The sequence below is a fragment of the Heloderma suspectum genome, chromosome 4, assembly GCF_057233095.1.
Source record: "Heloderma suspectum isolate Gila_16-S chromosome 4, 16-S_ref, whole genome shotgun sequence".
NCBI classification, from domain to species: domain Eukaryota; kingdom Metazoa; phylum Chordata; class Lepidosauria; order Squamata; family Helodermatidae; genus Heloderma; species Heloderma suspectum.
Window position 1 is genome coordinate 65,267,028 of NC_139461.1, and position 22,009 is coordinate 65,289,036.

The window sequence follows — 22,009 nt, forward strand, 5'->3', positions numbered from 1 at the left end:
CAAAAATGGTGTAAATATTAGGGATGTACAAAAGTCACTTACCTTTCCACGGATTATGTTGATGGTGGGGGGGGGGAGGCGTTCCATCCCTCCCCCGGAATCCTTGATGGGGGGGGAGGCGATCCGTTCCTCCCCCTCGGAATCCTCCACGGCCGGCTGTGCTCCACGGCAGCTCCAAGGAGCAGCCGGCCAGGCCCAGGCCAGAGCCATCCGCAGCCGGATTTCTGGCCGCAGAGGGCTCTGGGTAAAAAACAAAAAACAAAAAAAGCATATGTAAATGGCAGCTATGGCCGCCATTTGTGTTCCTTATTTTTGGCCGTCTTAGTCTACGTAAATATTTACGTAGACTATGACGGCGAAAATAAAGGGGAATGCAAATAGCGTAGCAGGCGCTATTTGCGTCCCTTTTTGATTCGCTATTTTAGCCTACGTAAATATTTACGTAGGCTAAAACGGCGAATCAAAAAGGGACGCAAATAGCGCCCACTACGCTATTTGTGTTCCCCTTATTTTTGCTGTCTTAGTCTACGTAAATATTTACGTAGACTAAGACGGCCAAAAATAAGGAACGCAAATGGCGGTGGCGGCAGCCGGTTGGAAGACCAGCTGCCGCCGCCGGAGCTGCCGCCACCCGGAACATCTGCCCCAGGTAAGTCTCGTCCCGGGGGGGATCTGCGGGGGGAGCAGGGGGTGGCAGGCCGTTCCGCCACAGATTTCGGGGGGCCGAATGCACTGGCATTCGGCCTCACCAAGATCTGTGGCGGAATTCTCTGACATCCCTAGTAAATATATATGTCTCACTACAAGGCTATACTGCTGTAAATATTTGCAGTGCCTATGTCCAGAGTCCAGTTCCAGTACTCTCTGGTGGTACACTGCTGGTGGGTGGTTAATCCACGATTACAGCAGAGTAAAAATAAAAATAAATGGCAGAAATCAAATCATAAGTGCCACGTGGTGGGTGGCTTGCTGTTTGCCACATTGGGTTTGGGAGGGTGGCCTCCCTTCAGCCAGCAGCAGGTGGGTTGACTGGGTGACAGCCTGCAGCTGTGCTCGCCCGGATGATTGGGAGCACGCTGATTCTGAGGCTTCTGGCCTGCACTGAGCTCCGTTCCGACTGGCCAAGATGGCGGACGGCCCACTCAGTGCAGTCCCAGTCCCAGGCAGCGTTTCCACCTGCGTGTTACTCTGGCCTGGCCGCCGGCAGCACGGTGCAGAAGTCCGTGAAGGGCACACCCAAAACCACACGGGGCTGGTGGCCGCTGCCACTTCTCCGCGCCGGCCGAGCTCTGCTCCCAGGGCAGCACCTCCCTTCCCCTCTCTTCGCCCTGCACCTCTACCTTTCCGGGGAGCACAGGCTTGAAGCTCCTCGCCTGCCCGGTGCAGCCCTCTGTTGTTCTCCCCCGCCGCCCTGCAGCTGCACCGAGGACGTGGGGAAGCCTCTTGCCCGAGCTGATTGCAAATTGCTCAACTAATTGCTCCGCTAACTTCGAATTCTCCGCACTCCTCGTGCAGCCAGAATTACCACACTCCTTGTTGTACCGCTCCAACACGGCCAATCATGTGTGTCCTACGTCAAGACACCACATGATCCTAACGCAGCTAATGTTAAAGCACCTAAGCCTTAGCTGCTAAGTCTTAGCTGCTTTTAACAACTGCTTTAGGAAGTTCCAGGGGAGGGGCCAAGGGAAGCAAACACAAGTAAGGGAGCTCCGGGGTGCCCTTCCGCGCAATTTTCTGCATTTTGCGCGACACACCTACACACTGCTGCCGACACACTAATGGGTCACGGCACACAGTTTGGAAAGCTCTGCTCTAGTGTATTAGCCAACTGGCAATTTTGACAGTGTCCAGAGTTTATTACATATTTGGGAATAATTATTACTAGAGATTTATGTATCTCAAATGATTAGATATCATTTATCTAATGATAAATGATATCATTTAAATTTAAATTTAAACAAATTGATTAATGATAATTCATGAGATATAGACAGATGGGCATATTTAAAGCTGAGTTTATGGGGTAAGGTGAATACACTTAAGATGAATACCATACCCCGAATTATTTATGTTATACGAGGGATCCCTATACTTATACCTGGCAAATATTTCCAAAGCCTCAGTGCTTTGTTTCGTAAATTCTTCTGGGGTACCTCTCCACCAAGAATATCTTTAAAACGGATGCAACTTCCAATTAATGAAGGCGAGTTCAGTTTTCCAGATCTAGCTATGTACCACCGGGCCTATTTGCTAACCTCTACTAAATTTTGGTCTTTTCCACTAAAATTAGCTCTTCCTCCTTGGTCAGTATTGGAATCTTCCTGTCTGGAGCCTCTCTCCAAATGGATAGCATTAGGTTCTCGGCATATTAAGGTAGACAGCGCTCCTCCCACAATTTTGGCAGTTAGGGAAGTCTGGCATATAATGTCACGCCAATTACAGTTTGATCCATTTTCCCATGCTAAATTTATGGGGAAATCCAGAGTTAAGAATTGGCAAGAAAATGTTTTTATGGCAGATCTGGACAGATGAGATGACCTTTACTTTAGATCAATTACTGGGGGCTGATGATGAGTTTTTGGTATTTTCAATTTTGCGAGATCAATTTGATCTGCCGGCTTCAGCAGAATGGCAGTATTTGCAATTGAAACATTTGTTGGTATCTAAATTTGGTCCTGCTGCTTTACTGCCTCAGAGTCTCCTTTGCTATTGGAAATACTTCTTGAAGCTGATCAGATGTATTGACCTACAATTCATGTTTATAAACATTAATTATCAATGAATAAATATGACACAAGTGGCTTATGGCAGGAATGGAACAGGGAATTGGAACGTCCTATTTTGCTTAACCAATGGACTGCCATTTTGGCATCTGTATCAGACATTTCAATGGATTTTTGGTTACGCCTTACTCAGCAAAATATCTTGTTTCGGGTCTATTGGATGCCACAATGTCTTTTTAGTAAAGGCTTGTCAAATTTGGCTAATTGTTGGAGGTGTAATGCAGTCAATTCTTCTCTTATTCATATGTTTTGGAAATGCCCAATGGCCACCTCCTTTTGGGAGGAAGTTATTGTATGGATACATTTTGTATTGGAAAGCCCTTTAATATTTACTGATGTAAATGTTCTCTTAAATTACTTAACTGCTTCTTGGAACGTAACACATGGTCAGCGTAAATGGATTTTTTGTGCCCTTTTGGTTGCTGAAAGATTGATACTATGATATTGGAAAGATAAAAGCTCATTGCCTATAATGCAACGGACTGAAGACTTAACAACACTAGCAACATTTGAAAGAGTGGTATAAAGGCATAACTTGCAAATGGATTTATATGTGGATATTTGGTCTGCTTTCACTGAAGTTTATGTCTAACCTTTTTTTCTCTTCCCGTTTTTTCCTTTTCTCTCTCAAATATTGTAATATTAGAAACTGAGGATTTTGAATATGTTGTTGTATTTTTATTTCTTTTCTTTTCTTAGGTTTTGTAATGTTTTCAGTTTGGTTTGGTTTGTAAGAATTCACAATAAAAGATTAATTTTAAAAAATTACCTCATTGTGTTCCGCTTCAGTTTCCTCCATGAAAAGAGTAAAACCAGCAAGAAGACGAGCAAGATCAATGAAAGGTAATGGAAGCCTCAGACATGAGGAGAAGGGGGTGGGGGAGAAGGAAGCATGTGGAAAAGGGAGTTGTTGTGATCCTGCATTTAAAATGGAAGCGGAAGCCCTGTTTTACATGCAGGCTTTTAGGCTGGTGTAGAGAGGCCCTTACAGTCTAAAAGACATGACACAAAAGGCAAAAAGGGATAATGAAAGAAGAGGAAAACAAGCAAAGTCAAGTACAGTTCTAAAAGTTATATGGATTTCTTATAACAACTAGCTGGAATCAGAAGTTTGGGGAGAGGAACAATGTCTCTCAACAAAGTTGAATGAGTGGTTCTGCTTTCCATCTCAGACATATTTTGTTGTCTTTATTTCTTCCAAAGCTAGATATGTATACAAAGCTATTAAATTTAGGTAACATTTACAATAACCTTGGACAATTCACAACAGACCATGATGTTCGTTTGTGTCTTGGCAGGCTAGCTGTTAATTTCATTAGGGCTTTAAAAAAAGATTTACTAGATATGCAGTTGCTTTACACATCATTGACCAACCTAGCCTGGTTGACAATAAATGGTTCAACCATTTGCAGTGCAACGCAATGCAAACATTGTAAACACTTAATTCTGTAGAGCAATACGGAATTAGTAGCTCAAAGTTCAACGGAAAAACATCACTAGTCTTACACAGCATTTAATGCAGCCCAGTAATTTAGCACTCAGCTGGTGACTCGTAACAATTATTGTCTCCAAGTGACTAGGGGAGTGGTTCCTCCACTGCCACAGAAACAGAGCTGCAGGAACACCTATTTTACTACTGTCTCGTCATTATTGACAGCAGCTCACTGTTCTCTTCTTGACCTCAGTGCTGCTAGTTTTTAAGAGAGAAGAGAGAATGAGCCACATACACAGCTTTCATAGATCTTCCCTGCATTAAAGGAAGGCAGCACTATGAACATTGCATCCATGGCTGGTTCATTCCATATAAAACTTTTGTGATGGAATCAACAGTATTCAATACAAGTGGGACTGCATTAAAATGCTCCTGATTGGGGTTCCAGGCAGCCATTTCCTGCAAGCAAGGTGTTCTACTCTTCCCCCCCAGCCCCCTTCCATTTTTCTTTTTCAATCGTCACTCTACATTCTATGGCTATTCAGCATGTTAAGTCATCATTGCACTGGTTGGTGGATGGGGTTTGTGCCATTTTACTTCTGAAAACTTCAGGGCTGCCCTAAGCGTGCGGATTCCACCCCCTGGTGCCTCAGTGGCCCTCCTTTGGCTACAATCCTGTTGGCACTCACCACCTGAGTTTGCTGTTAGAAGGGGTGATAGTCATAACAAACAATATTGTTGCTTTATTAGCACACAACACTTCATGGATTCTTTTTCTCTGTGCTGGTTAACTATGGTTAGACGTTGATTCCCGCTCCCACCCCCTGGGTCAATTTTCACTCAGTATCCAGGACAGATGGCAGCATTCTATACCAATCGGGGTGAGCATTGGTGAAAGGCAGCTGACATACCCTAAGCACAACATTTCAAGGGATTTTGGCAGCAACGGATGTGGAACAGTTGCTAGGACAACATTAAATATATTGACATGCCGCACATCAGTCTTTCCACCCTTTCAGCATTTCCTCTCCCCCCCACACAAAAATTCTCTTCCAGTGTTTTATAAAGTAGCTCTCTTTTGAGTGAACAGTACTGCCTCCTTTTTGAGACACAGCTAATAAGCCAGGTATCTTCATCCCCAGCTTCAGCAAAGATGGGAGAAAGGCACAGGAATGGGGTTGAAAACATAAGACTAGAGCTAGCAATTCAGTTTCTAATAGACTTCCTAAAATGCATTCCCCAAAGGCAATGGTGGTGGTAAAAATTGAGCAAAATATGAATGTGCTGGATAGCAAGAGTGATTTCTGGTAAAGTACCTGGGCATCTACCTGCAATGTGCTCCTATTGTTGTACTTCAGCCTTGACACCTGTCCTTAAGGTCATATTTTGTTAACAGAATGGAAATACTAGGAAGGACCCTGTGGGACTTTTGTTTACAGCAAGTACAGCCATCATGCCCAAGCACCCTCTTTTGTTATACCAGACGAAAGGCCAGGTCAGTCTTTAGCAAGTAGCACCATTTCCAGTGCCTATGAGCATGGCCTGGCTCATCAAAGTTGTGATGTCAACCGCTTTTCTCTGACCTGCTGAAATCACTCAGAGTTTCTCCTCTCAGAGGAAAGGCTCCATGCTGAAATCACTGAAGGACTAGCCTCCTTCCTTCTGAAATCACTAAGCTCCTTCTTGCCAGAGCAGGATGCTATCGGTGGGTGCCTTGCCTCCCCTAGTCCAGACTTCTGCTTTCCTTCCTTTTCACCAGAGACCAGAAGTTGCAATGCTCACTAGTTTTTGTTTGCAGGAAACGGCTTCAGCCCAAGGAAAGGTATATTGCTTTTGGAGGTTCTTAGTACAAACTGTATCCTCCCCCCACCCCCCCGCCACCCCGGTGTGTGTGTGTGTGTGTATGCTTGAAGCCTCAGGAAGACTCCTTCCCGCAGTCTTGAAAACTAGGGATGTACGAAAGTCACTTACCTTTCGCGGATTATGTTGATGGTGTGTGGGGGGGAGGCATTCCGTCCCTCCCCTCGGAATCCTCACTGGGGGTGGAGGCGCTCCGTCCCCCCCCCCCCGGAATCCTCCGCGGCTGGCTGTGCTCCGCGGAGCAGCCGGCCAGGCCCAGCCAGGGCAGAGCCGTCCACAACCGGATTTCCGGCTGTGGAAGGCTCTGGGTAAAAACAAAAAAAACTGCGTACGCAAATGGCGGCGGCTATGGCCGCCGCCATTTGCGTTCCTTATTTTTGCCATCTTAATCTACGTAAATATTTACGTAGACTATGATGGCGAAAATAAAGGGGAACGCAAATAGCGTAGCGGGCACTATTTGCATCCCTTTTTGATTCACCGTTTTAGCCTACGTAAATATCGCCCAGATAGTTTTCTCATCCATCCTTCCAGTAGTTAGAAGAGGGATAACAAAGGAAAGAAAAATACTCCAGGTGGAAGTGCCAATGCAAGAGATTTGGATTCTGGGACTACGGGCTATACTTCCTGGAACATGGACTATTGGCCAAGGATGGGTTGCACCTCACAAGGGTTGGGAAGAATGTGTTTAGCCACAGCATGAAGAACTTTATCAGGAGGGCTTTAAACTGAATCCTACAGGGGAGGGAGGTGTAAAGTTGGGGGTAACAATGGACAAAGGCTCATGCACCACAACGGAGAGAACAGCTCTAATAGTGCCCAATAATAGTCTCCAAAAACATGTAGGAAGAAAGCCAGACTATAAAGAACATAGTCTTTGATGTCTATATACTAACGCTCAGAGTATGGGAAACAAACAGAATGAACTTGATCTCTTAATATGGAAGGGAAATTATAATTTGATAGGTGTAAGTGATGCTTTGTGGGATGACTCCAATGACTGGAATACAGCAGTTGAAGGATATAACTTGTTCAAAAAGAACAGAAGGAACAGAAAGGGAGGTGGAGTTGCACTATATGTAAAAAAATACACATCTTTGCACAGAAATACAGGAAGATGAGCTTGGTAGCCCCATCGAGAGCATCGAGGTTAAAATAAATGGAGCCAAGAATAAAAGGAACATGGTGGTCAGAGTCTACCAGCCACCCAATCAAACAGAAGACGAGGATGAAACTTTTGAAAAGCAAATTGCCAATGTTTCAAGGAACCAAGATTTAGTAGTAATGGGGGACTTCAATTTCCCTGATATTTGTTGGGAGACAAATTCTGCAAAACAGGGCCCCTCCAAGCAATTCCTGACTTGTGTTGTGTATAATTTCCTCCTACAGAAAGTGGAGGAAGGAACTAGAGGACCAGCTATCCTTGACTTGATGCGAACCAACAGAGATGACTTAGTGGATCACGTGGCAGTTACAGGAACTCTGGGGGAAAGTGACCATGTTATACTTGAGTTCTTGGTTCTAAAGGAAGCAAAAGCCGAGGGTTGCCAAACATGTACCCTGGATTTTAGGAAAGCTGATTTTAATAAACTCAGAACAAAGATAAGTAAGGTTCCATGGCAAGCAACTCTAATGAGAAAAGGAGTCCAAGATGGGTGGGAGTTTTTAAAAAAGGAAATTCTAAAGGTACAATTACAAACAATTCCAACAAGAAAAAAAGGCGGAAGGCAACAGAAGAAGCTAATGTGGCTTCACAGAAAGCTTAGAGATGACCTGAAAACAAAAAAGGACACATATAGGAAGTGGAAAGAAGGCCAAGTAACAAAGGAACAGTACAGGCAGCTGACACAGAACTGCAGGGATGGCATCAGGAAGGCTAAAGCTGAAAACGAGCTGAGGTTAGCGAGGGATGCTAAAAGCAACAAAGAGGCTTTCTTTAGATACATGAATAGTAAAAGACAGAGGAAAGAAATGGTGGTTCAACTATTAAATAAGGATGGCAAAATAACATGACAAGGGCAGAAGTGCTCAATTCCTACTTCAGCTCAGTCTTCTCCCGAAGAGGGTCTGTGACCCCCCTGGCAAAGACGAAGTACAGGCTGAAGGGGCAGGATTGTGGCTTGAGATCGATAGGAATATGGTCAAGGAACACCTACTTCCTTTGAATGAGTTCAAATGTCCAGGGCCAGATGAACTGCATCCTAGAGTAATAAAGGAACTGGCAGAAGAACTCTCAGAACCACTGTGAATTATCTCTGAGAAATCCTGGAGGACGGGTGAAGTGCCAGATGACTGGAGGGCTAAAGTTGTCCCTATCTTCAAAGGGGGCATAATGGAGGAACCTGGGAACTACAAACCAGCCAGTCTGACATCAATCCCTGGGAAATTTCAAGAGCAGATTATAAAGCTCTTGATCTATAAGCACCTTGAAAACAATGCAGTGATTACTCAAGGCCTACATGGATTTGTCAAGAACAAGTCCTGCCAGACAAATCTGATCTCATTTTTTGATCAGGTAACCTACCTTGTGGACTGTGAGAATGCTGTGGACATAATATACCTCGACTTCTGCAAAGCTTTCAACAAAGTGCCCCATGATATCCTGATTAGCAAGCTAGCTCAAAGTGGGCTAGATGAAACAACGATCCGGTGGATCCACAGTTGGCCACAGAATCAGACTCAAAGAGTGCTTATGAATGGGACCTTCTCAAACTGGGGAGAAGTAATGAGTGGGGTACCGCAGGGCTCAGTCCTGGCCCATTGCTCTTCAATATTTATATTAATGACTTGGATGAGGACGTGCAGGGAATGCTCATCAAATTTGCAGATGACACAAAATTCAGCGGGATAGCCAATACTTTGCAAGACAGAAACAAAATTCAAAGTGATCTTGATAGACTGGAGTGCTGGGCAGAAAACAACAGAATGAAATTTAATAGGGATAAATGCCAAGTTCTGTACCTAGGAAAAAACAACCAAATGCACAGTTACAAGATGGGGGATACTTGGCTCAACAATAGCACAAGCAAGAAGGACCTTGGAATTGTAGATCACAAGCTTAATATGAGCCAACAATGTGATGTGGCTGCAAAAAAGGCAAATGCTCTTTTGGGCTGCATTAATAGAAGCATAGCTTCCAAATCCCATGAACTACTAGGTCCCCTCTACTCAGCACTGGTTAGGCCTCATCTGGAGTACTGTGTCCAGTTCTGGGCACCACACTTTAAGAAGGATGCAGACAAACTGGAGAGGGTTCAGAGGAGGGCAACGAAGATGATCAAGGAACTGGAAACAAACCCTATGAGGAGAAACTAAAAAAACTGGACATGTTTAGCCTTGAGAAGAGAAGACTGAGGGGGGATATGATAGCACTCTTCAAGTACTTGAAAGGTTGTCACAGAGAGGAAGGCCAGGATCTCTTCTCGATCATCCCAGAGTGCAGGACACGGAATAATGGGCTGAAGTTACAGGAAGCCAGATTCCGGCTGAACATCAGGACAAACTTCCTGACTGTTAGAGCAATACGACAATGGAACCAATTCCCTAAGGAGGTAGTGTGCTGTCCCACACTGGAGGCATTCAAGATGAAGCTGGACAGCCCAGCAATGAAGGGGGTTGGACTCAATGGTGTTATAGGTCCTCTTCCAACCCTACTGGTCTATGATTCTATGAAAGATGGTTTCAATTTTTTCACTAATGAATGGACCTGGCTTTGCACCGGTAGGAAAAGCCCTTATTTTTATACAGCAAAGCCCGCCCCGTCCGAGTGGAAGCACACCCACTGGCACACTTAGGCACAGCCCCTGTTGTGGTGAACCCCTATAGGCACATAAGGGAGGGGTCAGCCATTCCATTCAATCCTCGGGGGGGGGGGTTGCTCCACAGCAGAGGGGAGGGGGCAGGTATATAACTCAGTCTCAGCCTACTAATCTCCTGTGACTTTGAACTGTACAGACTGCAAAGCTTTGTGCTGGTTAGGGAAGTCTGCCCCTAGGGGCTGAAGATGTCATTGCAGGCTTCAACTACATGGACACATTAAAATTAATGCATTAAAAAGCAAAACAAAATAAACCTGAGGTACATACCCCTAGGGACCCCTTAGTACGCCTGCCAAGTTTCAGGTGTCTGGATTTCATGGTCTTGGTGCTAACGGACAGAGGGATGGATGGACAGATGGAAACACCCTCTTTTGTTATTATAGATAGCCAAATCTAGAATTGAAGGACACTATGGCTAGGATACACAGATCAGATTCTGAAATCAACTAATAGGATTTAGGAATAAGGCCTCTAGACGTAGGCTGAAGTGTGCTTATTAAAAATCCAGTTTTCACTTCACTCTGATTACCACAGAAAATATCTTAGTCTTATTACAAAATATTTTATTGGTATCTGCAACACTCAGATCCTTCTTAAAAACAAAAATGTTTTTTTTCTTCAAACCAACAAAAAACCATTCTAACGCAATCACTGATTGTAGAAATACATCAATGGCAAAAGGACGAGTCCTCAAAATGCTGGGATGACCCATTTTGCACTGACAAGCAGGACAGCTCACACAACTGAGTCAGGATACATCTTGTCTGATTAGTTCACCAAAATAAGCAGTTATGGTCTTCAATCTGTTGTTCAGAAAATTCTGTTCTATTTCAACTTTTCCTCCTGGTCCAGCTAAAGACGCTACCTAAAAAGTAAAAAAATAAACCATTGAACAACTCAAAATGTGACATCTAACCATGTTATACCACATCTGAGAGACAGGCAGCTGTAATGGTGAACAGTACACTGAAGTAGATTCAGGAGTTCTTGTTTGGCAAGTGGAGCTTGTTTATTCCCATCACACTCTCCATCAGCAGCGTAGTTATAGAACAGGGGCAGGCAACTTTGGGGTATCCAGGGGCCATTTTCACCCCTCCATAGGCCGCACTCTAAGGGCCCCCCCCCCACACACACATATTTTTTGTTTTGTTTAAAAAAACCCTGGCCGCATTAGCACTGTGGAGTGCTGAATGGGCCAGATTTAGCTTGGGTTTTTTTGCCACAGCCCGCTCTGACCAATACTTTACCCGTCTCTCCCCTGAAGTCACCACAAGATCTCTACTGTCTCCAACTACATCCCTGCCTAAAACCCTTAAGAACAGAAGAGCCTGCAAATCCCATCACTAGTACTGGCTCCTGCTTCTCCTGGGATCAGTATCCCTGATTATTATGGTGCTTTGTCCCTCCTACCAGCTGTCTCTCCTCCTTGCCTATGCACAACAAACTCTGGGACTCATTGGTCAGCACATCTCTCTCGCTCATAAACTAAAACCCCCACTTTTAAGAACATAAGAAGATCCATGGTACAATGGACCAAAGGCCTGTTAGTGCTGCATCCTGTTCCCACAGTGGCAACCGGATGCCTATGGGAAGCCCACAAGCAGGACACGAGCGCAATAGCCCTCTTTTGCTGGCTGTTGCTCAAAACAGCTGCTGGGTATGTGTGTCCGTGCATGTGTGTGTTGTCTTTAGGCTCTGGTGGGCTTCCCAGCAGCATCTGTCAGGCTGAGGGTAGAAACAAGATGCTAGACAAGATGGACCTTCTGAATGATCTTTAGACTGGCTGGTCTTAAGATTCTTAAAAGTTGCTTTTTGAATACACAGGGCAGAGAGGTAATTAAACAAACATCACACCTAGTTTGACCCTTATATATGACCAGTGTTTTTCACTTCCCTCTATAGCGTAACAATGAGTAAGTGGTCAATTAAATGAACAAACCATCTGAGACCCAGTTAATCATCTTGCTTGCCAATGCCACCTCCACCTTCTTCACTAAAGAGCTTGCAAATTAAAAGTCAGTGCAAGCTGGTTTGGATGGCCCAGAGAATGATCTGAAGGCACCTGACAGAGTTCTACTCCAGAGGCTAGGTAGGTTTGGCACATACAGCAGGCAGAACTGTAGACTTCCTCGGAAGCAACTGTAAGCTGCTGAGCTCTTTCGGACAAAGGGCAGGTTACAACTGTCACAACAATAAAATATACTGCATTCCTTCATTCCCCTTCCCCCAAATAAACCTGGTTTGGATTTATCTTGTCATTCCTCCCTTCTCTACAGAGTCCTCCTTGCAAAGCTGCCTATATCAAAAAGAGACAAAAACCACTTAGGTCATCTCTCAAAATGTATTACTCAACCAAAGCCCAGAACTCAATAGAGAGGATTCACCCTTTGGCTGCATCTGGGGAAATTTTCAAACACAAGTTTCCTTACAAATGATTTTTTTGTTTACCTCTGTTGGAAGCTGAAACAAAATCAAAGCTCCTAATGTTATCAGAGCTCCAGACCAGAGAGGTAATGTGTTATCTGCCTTTCCCCCAGCTACTGATTGGATCTCCTTAGGCCAGGAATAACCGCCAACCTTCAGCCTAATTTCGAAAGTCCTCTGCAAGCAATCTGCACAGATCTCTTGCAGGAGTGATCTGTGCCTTCCCAGACAGCCCACTGGGTGGAGTGGGGAGAGGAAAGGGCAACTCTTCCCTCTTCTGGCTCTGACATCACCCACCTCTAGCTTTGGCACTACCCACTGCTGGCATGCCGCCCCTGGCAGGTTCACTCCAAGGCAATGTGGACTTCAATGGAAAAAGGGTTTCCCACTCCTGCTTTAGGAATCTCACCACACTCTTTTAGAATTGCAGACTTACAAGGGATTTAAACTAGCTTAATAAGAAAAATTTAGGGGGGGGGAGGAGGTAGTAAATCAGAGATGAACTGTCAGGCCAGAACCCAAACAACTCATGGCATGCACCAAGTAGATTATATGACTATTTTTTTTCAGTACAGACACCCACAACTCTCTTTTCCAGCATCAAAACCTGCTTTGGAAATTCCACACATTTTAACAATATGGTCTGTAATGCGGCAGAGGCAGCTGCTGTGTGAGAAACAGATGCCCAACATTCCCTTGGAACACGGGTGAGGAACTTGCAGTCCAGCAACATCTGGAGGGCCACAACTTCCATCAGCCCTAGCCAGCATAGCCAATGGTGAGGCATGGCAGGAGTTGCAGTCCAACATAATCTGGAGGACCACAAGTTGCCCACCCCTGCCTTGGAGCAAGCTGCATGATTCTTTGCATATTTGCCTTAATATTCAGTAAAAGCAAGCAAGCAGGCAAGCAAGCAAGCAAGCATACTATTTAATTCCAACATATTTTACTGGCAAGAATTGGCATTTATGAATGAGAGGGAGGGACTCCTATAACTTTAAGCCAGTGTGTCTCAGACATTTTCAGCCTGATCCTCCTAAACTTTGTCTACCATCTGGGACTCCCACCTTTTTAGCAGAGCGTACAGAATTATTGCACACGGGGCATCTCAGACTACCCCACAGAACAGGGCTTGGCAACTTTTGGCCCTCCACGTGTTTTGACCTACAACTCCCTTCATCCCTCAGCACTGGCTAAGATGACTAAGGCTGATAGAAGTTGCAGGCCAAAACATCTGGAGGGCCACAAGTTGCTCACCCCTGTCCTAAAATCAGGAAGTCAATTACGGAGCTGACAAGACCAGAAGCTCCAATATATACCCCATATCTCTGCTGCTTAGCAGTTTTGATGGCTGAAATGCTTCCAGGAGGAAAGTAGCTTTGCCTGCTGTAAGTGCTTCTCCAACTCCTGGCGTTTTGTGCCCTGCCCCACCCCTGAAGGTGGGGGGTGGCTTGCCTCATGGTTGGATAACTGCCTTACTAATTTGTTTCATAGCACTGATGTCTTTAAAATGGACAGATAAAGAAAACAGATGAGTTCAAGCCAGTCAAGTTATCGTGAGGACTGTCACCTGATCAAAGAAATCTTAATGGATTACACAGGTTTTAGTCTCAGCATCATTCTGATCTGCATTCGTTTGCATATAAGACAGACAACAGCTTGGGGGGGGGACATACTGTGTTTTTAAAATGATGCACAGATGCATTGATGCATGCCAGCATCAATATAATGTAGCCGCATAGTAATGGAAGTGAAAGTCAGGTTGCTTGGTGGGAAGTTGAAATCCAGGACATCTAAGGTGACTTTCTCAGAAATGTCACCTGTTCCACACTCAGGGCCAGCTTGGGGCTTCCCATAGGTACCTGGCTGGCCACTGGGGGAAGCAGGATATTGGACTAGACAGGTCTTTAGCCTCATCCAGTAGGGTTCTTCCTATGGGGAGTGCCCATAGCTCAGTAGTAGAGCAGAGTCTGCATATAGAAAGTCCGAGGTTCAAACCCTGGCATCTCCAGGTAGGGCTGGGAAAGAATCCTGCCTGAGACCCTGGATAGCCATTGCCGGTCAGTGTTGACAATAATGGGTAAGATGGACCAGCGGTCTGGTTTGGTATAAGGCAGCTTTCTATGTTCTTACGATGTGGCACAGTAGGAATTACCTTCAAGAAATCTCATCTTCTTGCCAACACAGGAGAGAATGCTTCTTAGGATGGTCTTGCCATCTGCAGGTTTTATTTACTTTATATTTTTTATGCCACTCTTCAATAAAAATTCCCAGGGCAGTTTACATTAAAAGAAAGCATAAAATACTCTTTATATATTTGTATTAAAATATAAAACTGTTTAAAGCTGTTGATTCAGGGGCAATTTTTTAAAAAATGGATTAGTCTAAACATTCAATTAAAACACTGCATCTCTAGTTATTATTGAATGTTTTGAGGCAGGGAACTGTGTGTTTGCTGACCTTCCTAAGCAGATATCATTAATGTTTCTGTTTTAACAACTGACCTGGTTAGAGCAAGCACTATATTTCATGGCTACAACAGGCCCTAACTGTATTTTTCCTGCTTGCATTGATAGCACCAGGAAGCATCTCTGCACTCACTTGCATGCAGGTGTTCAGAAGATCAATAATATTTTATGCTGACTGAGCATTTAGAACTACTGCTGTAAATATTAAATGAATTATGAATTCCTAGCTATTGAATATTCAATGTTATTTTCTGTCTGTATTCCTTTGAAACTTCAGCTGTGAAGCACTGGTTTAAACACACCAAACTTCCTCTATTTTTAAGCTATTATTAAAAATACTTACAGTAAAGAGGGAGGAAGTAAGATTAATTTTACTTTTGCATGCAAGGACTCTCTTAAAGAAATGGTTAGACAGCCACCCCAAACAGCCCCTCCCTTGAAATATGTTCACACGCACATACATTACTGAAAAAAACTAAATCCCAATTAAAAAAAACCAAAACCGCAAGCAATAAAGAAAGCACATCACAAATCAGAAAACCAGAAACTGACAATTAGTTATAAAGGTAGCAAAGTGGCATTATTACGTGAATATATGGAGCGACCACAAATTGCAGGTGTGCGCTGAACTGCACTGAAAATACAGAACTGTCTGTAAGGGCCAGCAGAGGATCAGTGTCAGGGGCGCTGGGCAACCACTGCAACATTATTCTGCGAACTGAGGCCACTCATTTATATGGGAGAAAATAAAGGGTGCCACAGAAGGACCACTGGGATGGGAGCTAAACAAGCCCCCAGTATCCCAGTTTGGTGCCCCAAATAGTTTCGTCAACTGCTGCCAATCAGCCGCTCCCCTAAAACCTAAGGAAAACAATTGACAACTGAGGCTACACTTCTTTTTCACTTGCCCAGCTTCTCACCTACTTCTCTCTGCAACCACCAGAGAAGCAAGCTTCGTTCATCCACTGTTCTCCCCACACAGGGAGGCCAAAGGATGAGCAAAGATGCGCAGAGCGGCTTTGCCTGCCCTGCATTCTCCTCTCAAAGGGAGAAAGCGTGAGGCCCTACACACGGCAAAGCAGATACACCGGATGGAACATCTACCCTGCGCACTCGCCAGGAGCCCAATAACGTGGCCACACCCCCCACACGCCATTTGGCCTGCAGACTGCTCGGCGGGGGGTCATGCTACCACCCAACCAATCCAGGCTGCCTACCCTGGGAACAGAGGGCTCTCCTCTGTAAAAGAGGGCACATGGCCACTTGAGTGCTAGCCTCGCTTTCACCAAACAAGCTAGTTTTCTATCGTGAGGAATCTTGTTTGCAAGGAAGACCATTCCATCACGAAGCCTGTAGTGGTCTACTTGAGACACAGGTTTGCTATCTCATCTGAGCCTCTTTCCAGGAGCGGCAACATGGCCCTGCTGTTGGCCCCACCCCTGACGTCATGCCTATGCATTGTACATGGATGTCTGCAGAGGGGACAGGCTTCTTGACTGCATGGAATCCTACGTGTATACATTTTCCTTATACAAATATCCTTATGTTGGGTGGGGGCAGGAGCCACAAGACATTGGGTCAATGGCACAGCCCTACTGTCTCTTCTATGTGTGAAGCCACCTTCTCATGGATACCACTTGAAAGAGATTCTGCTGTTTGTGAAAACTAGGCCTTACTCATGTTAGAGTGGGGCAGAAAGAAAGATATAATAGCCATGGCATGAATCTGAACTATAAGCCAGCAGGTTAATTTTCTTCCTTAGCTTTTCTTATGCAAAGAATTAATGAAGTTATATGTTTAACTACAGAGCAAGGCAGCAGTCCTGTACTGGATTAAGAATACTGGCACAAGACGTTTCAGCCTGTATTTTCACAGTAATTACACATTAAAAGTATATAAATAATGTGGCAAGTGCAGCGAAATAATGCTGTACTCTGATTCATCAATAAGATGGGAGATAAGGTTATATTTCAAGTCGGAGTTAAAAAGCTAAACAAGATAGATATAAAGGAGTGCTGAATACAAATCAGAAGCAAATTTGATAAAGTAGAAACTCAGTGACTGTTCACTAAGGCTACAATCCTATACATACTTCTGAACAGACACAGGATAGAATTAGTGTATAAAATCCTAATTTCCTCCAGTCCTAGTTTTCAGATTCCCACTAGGTAGAAGGAGAGATCAGTGGGGTGTGCGTGGGGATGGAAGTGGGGGAGAAGGCAATTCATGAAGGAGTTACTCCCTTACCTCTACTCCCCAAAAGAACTCCTCATCAGTTTCCACTCCTGATTATGTGCAAATGACTGAGAGTTGTGATCTAATTCTAGAATGATCATATTCCTGCAACTGGGCTTCCTTAAAGTTCACTGAACCTTGACAGTTAACTTGGGGAAAGCCTGGATTACACAACTCTTAATACAAACGAACTACAGAGTAACTGTGAATTTACTCAGTTCCTGTCTTATGCACATGTGGTCTGTTAAAACACATTTCCATATATTCTAGATGTGGATATGGAGGCATACACAGACGTCCTATTTCCCTATAAGCCATGTGCGTGGCTGGAACATACTATGCAGCTAGTAGCTGGACATAAAATATTTGGACTGACTTGACACTAAATTCTTGCGCCAAAACTAAGATAGTTTTTTCATATGTTAGCATCTTTTGACTGTGTCAACATATAGTAAGACATTGATTTTGTTTTGGAAGATTTATTACAGCCTCCCACAACTTGGTGCCCTTTAGATGTTTTAGACGACAACTCCCATGAGTCCAAGCCAGTATGGCCAATGCTCAGGAATGATAGAAGCTACAGTCCAAAACATCTGGAGAGTGCCCAGCTGGGAAAAGCTGCATACTTCTGGGAACCATTACATCTCAACAGGCTTCACTACATGTTATGGGAACTTGGAAAAGAACTCAAGACTCTAAGGAAATAAATGTCTGCTGCTCTCTATGTACTATGCTCCAGATTACATTGAACTTGGAGCGGCTGTTCATCAACAGATGATGGAGTAGATAGTAAAAGTAACATTAAACCTTTTGAAATATCAATACCAGAGTGGGTTTTCCCTCAGGAATATAAGAGCACACTGGAAAATGCTGGTGTGTATGCGCATGCAAACTTTCAGTTATAAACCTGCTCCCATTCCAGGGTGTCTGTATATGTGTTAATCACTCACCATTTAAATAGCACTTTTATAATGCAATGCACTATTCAATGTCCATCATGAGCAGATATAACATCCTCTATAATACACAATTGCCATGGAAACAACATTTGCTGACCTAGTTTGCATTCCCCTTGCTTTTGTGGCTCTGAGCCACAAAACAAAAACCGTTTATGCCCAACATGTACCCCAACACTTGTAAACTCTGCCCTGGTAAGCATACGTCCAAAGCCAACTATAGTCTAGCATCAAAAAGCCCGTTCCTTTGCTTGGTTTAAAAGGACAACGTACTTGATTTTCTTATGTTGTACGTTTTTGGTAGGACTGCTCCCTCTAGAGGGAGAAGAAAGAAACCAACAATTCAAGTCTCATCAGCGTTGCCCCTTCAGGCACGGTCTGCTTCTACACACAAAGGCACAACATTTTAGTGCTGGACACGATTACTAATTAGTTCTATTAAATTCTGACAAACCCCAAGGTTTGTACATTACTATGTCTACAGCAATGTAAAAGGTGTAACAAAATTGAAAAGGCAAGTCTCTTTTGTCCAAAGGAGGGGTTGTTGAAGATTGATGTTGGTCAGCCTTCCCCAACCTGGTGCCCTCCAGATGTATTGGACTGCAACTCCCATCATTCCACTCCAACAGATGTGAATGGCACCAAGTTGGGGAAAACAGATGTAGGACATATACCAGGCAAGGTGTCTTGCAACATCAGGAATAGCACGGATGCAGGACTTTCACTGACAGCCACGGTTAAGAGCACTCCCTAAATGCTCATTGAGAAACTAATTTTGAACACTGATTTCCAAACCAGGGCGTAGGGATGTTCTTAGGCATGGCATACTTTTTAAATTTAAATTTATTGAAGCATTTTTAAGCCACCCTTCATCCTTGCAGATCCTAGGGCAGTATACAAAAATGATTAAAACAAAACACAATGCAGTGAAAACACCAAACCCACTCTAAGCATAGTTAGCATGCTTAGATGTCAAGCAATGGCTAAGTGAAAGGGGGCAAGATAGGGAAATGCATCATCCTGCTTCTGATTGCTAAACCATGGCCAGTCTGGGGAACTGCTACAGCTGCACCGACCTAGCACTGCGAATCATTTCGTGATGGGTTCAGAGTTTTTGTTTTCAGAGTGTAGGAAAGAAATAAGGGGTCAGCATGGCAGGACTGATCCAACCTACAGGACAGTAATTAACAAAAGGAAGAGAGCATATAAAGGGAACTTCTGCTGTGTGTATCTACACTGATCACAAAAAAACGGGACGACTTCAGCTCAGTATTATCACCATATCCTGAACTAGCTGGCTGAAAGACACTGCAGTACAAACTATGTCTCAAATAAACTACCTTAACTCACTGCTTACTAAGTTAGCAAAACAACAGCAACCCAATGTCAAGTATTTACACTGAGACCAAAGCTTCAGGTAAAATTAGCTGAATTTTAAGCTACATAGGCCTCAAAAATAGTTCAAGGTATTTTATAGTGGGAATAAAGCTACTTCTGTTGTTTTCATCTTAGGATGTGAACAAAAAACATCTGTTCTATGAAAACTCTCCTCTGCAATGCACTAGCTGTTAGTCTCTAAAACATAAAAAAGAGCAGGTAAATGTGGGAGAGAACCGTGCACCTATCAGGCAATGCTTCCTATGGTGCAAGAAGCGTATTAATAAGCAAGTGGACAAAACACACTGTACTAATCAAGTTTCTAGAATCAGCACAGGGCCAGACAGATCTGCATGTAGTCAACAAGATTTGTAGAACTGCATAGGTCACACACATGCTGTAAGGAAGTCCAACACAACCAAGGATAGCTTTACATGACTATGCTCACATGATATGCATCTCCAAGAATGAATGACCTTTTGCCAAGCTGCTTATGTATGATGAAGTTGTAAAATGAATGCTCCTTGATGTGGCTTACAATCTGAAATCCCATGAAAAATAAAGGTATTCTAGGCCATATTGAACAGAAACCTTACAATGTGAAGGGCGGACATGCTTCTATAACAAAAAAAAAAGTATGTTTTTTTTAACTGCATCTAGTTCAGCATCCTATTTCCAACAATGGCTAGCCAACTGTTTCCAGGAGCACAAATAATGAAGGCAGGAGCCATTCCACACAGTTTCCCCCCAACTACTAGTATTTGGAGTAGAAGAGGGCAACTTGTGGCCCTCCAGATGTTTTGGCCTAGAGCATCCATCATCCCTCACCATTGGTTATGCTGACTAGGGATGATGGGAGTTTAGGCCAAAACATCTGGAGGGCCACAAGTCGCCCATCTGTGATTTAGAGATATACTGCCTCTGAACAAAGAAGTTCCATTTAGATATTGGAGCTAAAAAAGACATCAAAGCCAGAGGCCATCACTTAGTGAATTCCCTACTATAAATGTTCTTTTTTTGTCCGTTCTTAAGTCTACTGCCAATCAATTTAATCAAGGGATCCCCAACTTTTTGTCTTATGAGAGAATGAGAACACTGCCCACACTGCTCATACCATTGAACCACCATCGTGTCACCCCTTCACCTTTTCCTAAGTTTTAAGACTACCAGATGTGAAAGTCAGTACCTTTCCTTCACAAGGACAAAAAATGCATTTTCAGAAGCTTAACAACAGTACATACTGCAGACTGGGGGTGGTGCTACAGAGGCTGAGCAGAAAGGCTCGCCTAAGGAAACCAGGCAGAGATGAAATTTGAGCCAGGGACTTCCTAGTTCACAGCTTAGTCTACAAATGACCGCACTACACTAGCTCTGCCTGTAAATTACGACTTACCTGATCTATGTCAGCATTACGAGGAAGAAAGTATACGATGTTGTTGGTGATCTTTTGCGACACTGTGAAAATGTCAAATGTACAGCTGTGTTAAGGAGGAAAATGCAAATACTGTTTCAAGTGGGACAGTTCTTTTAGTAAGATACTCCCTTAAAACACACGTCCTTCCAAAGGTTAAACTGCAAGCTATTAGTGTCAATCTGATCAGAGCTGTAGCCTACACAAGCAGCAGAGTCAGGCAGCGGGATCAGTGCCTAATTTTTGAATGCTCTTGCATTCAAAACCAAACCCTCTACAAGTAAAGCAGAAATAAAACACCTGCACACCAGGGCAAAATGTTCTAGAGGCCAGCCTTCCTTGCCAGGCTAATTTTCTACTGTCAAGACTGTTTTTTGGGGGGGAGGGGCATTCTACCCCACTTACATTCTGAAGTTGTACATTCCATTTTATCACTTCAGGACTCTACAACCCAATTCTCAATTCCTCTGCTGTGTGTGTTGACCAGGCCCAAGTGGCTGTAGCACAGTTTGCAAACATAATTTCCCAGGTTCAATCTCCAGCATCTCCAGTTAGGACTGGGAAAGAATCCTGCCTGAAACCCTGGACAGCCACTGTCAGTCAGTGTCAACAATACTGGGCTAGATGGACCCAGGGTCTGACTGAGTATAAGGCAGTTTCCTACGTTCCTATGCATATTTCTCCAGAAATAGATATTCTATTTTTCTCTCACACATACTATATAGTCAAAAGATCTAAAATATGGTACTTGACTGGTGCTTGTACACAGAATCATGATAAATCTGGGAGCCTGATACTGCCCTTAAGACTGTGCCTTTTGAGTGTGGTAGTGGAGTGTGGATGGAAATTAGCGACTGCAATATCTGGGAGATATGTGCAAAGTCACTAGAAGAACTCACGAATGTTAATCTGGAGTGGATTATTACATTACATTGAAAAGTCTGTCTCAGGACCAGCCCTAGGAATCTATGAACTAATTTAACACTACTTTATCTTATAGCTCGATCAAATATAGTGCGATGCAAGCAAGGCGGCTTATCTAGCAGCTTATTCATAACCTTACTGCTTACGTCTCTTGCGATCATAATTGCCAAACAGAAATAAGAACATTTGATGTGGAAGTATCAATCTACTGCTTGTAAGCCAATCAGTCTGGAGTATGGAAACCCTGCCTCATAACTACCAGAATCCTGACCCAGTTGTCTTGAAGAGGAAAACAACCAATATGTTGCAGACTTTTCT

General features: G+C 43.8%; 1 protein-coding gene across 3 annotated transcripts in view; it reads right to left on the reverse strand.

Moving 5' to 3' along the window:
* Positions 1 to 8,332: 8,332 nt before the first annotated feature.
* Positions 8,333 to 22,009, reverse strand: part of TGS1 (trimethylguanosine synthase 1) — a 29,441-nt gene continuing 15,764 nt past the window's right edge. The window contains exons 13-14 of one of the 3 annotated variants that reach the window (XM_084849505.1): positions 20,750 to 20,828; positions 8,333 to 10,761 (exon numbers count right to left, since the gene is read on the reverse strand). In XM_084849505.1, coding sequence (XP_084705631.1) covers positions 10,645 to 10,761; positions 20,750 to 20,828 — 196 coding nt within the window. In that variant the 3' untranslated portion in view covers positions 8,333 to 10,644. Of the gene's footprint in view, positions 20,829 to 22,009 lie in introns of all 3 variants that reach the window. The other 2 variants (XM_084849506.1, XM_084849507.1) reach the window with 2 other exon arrangements.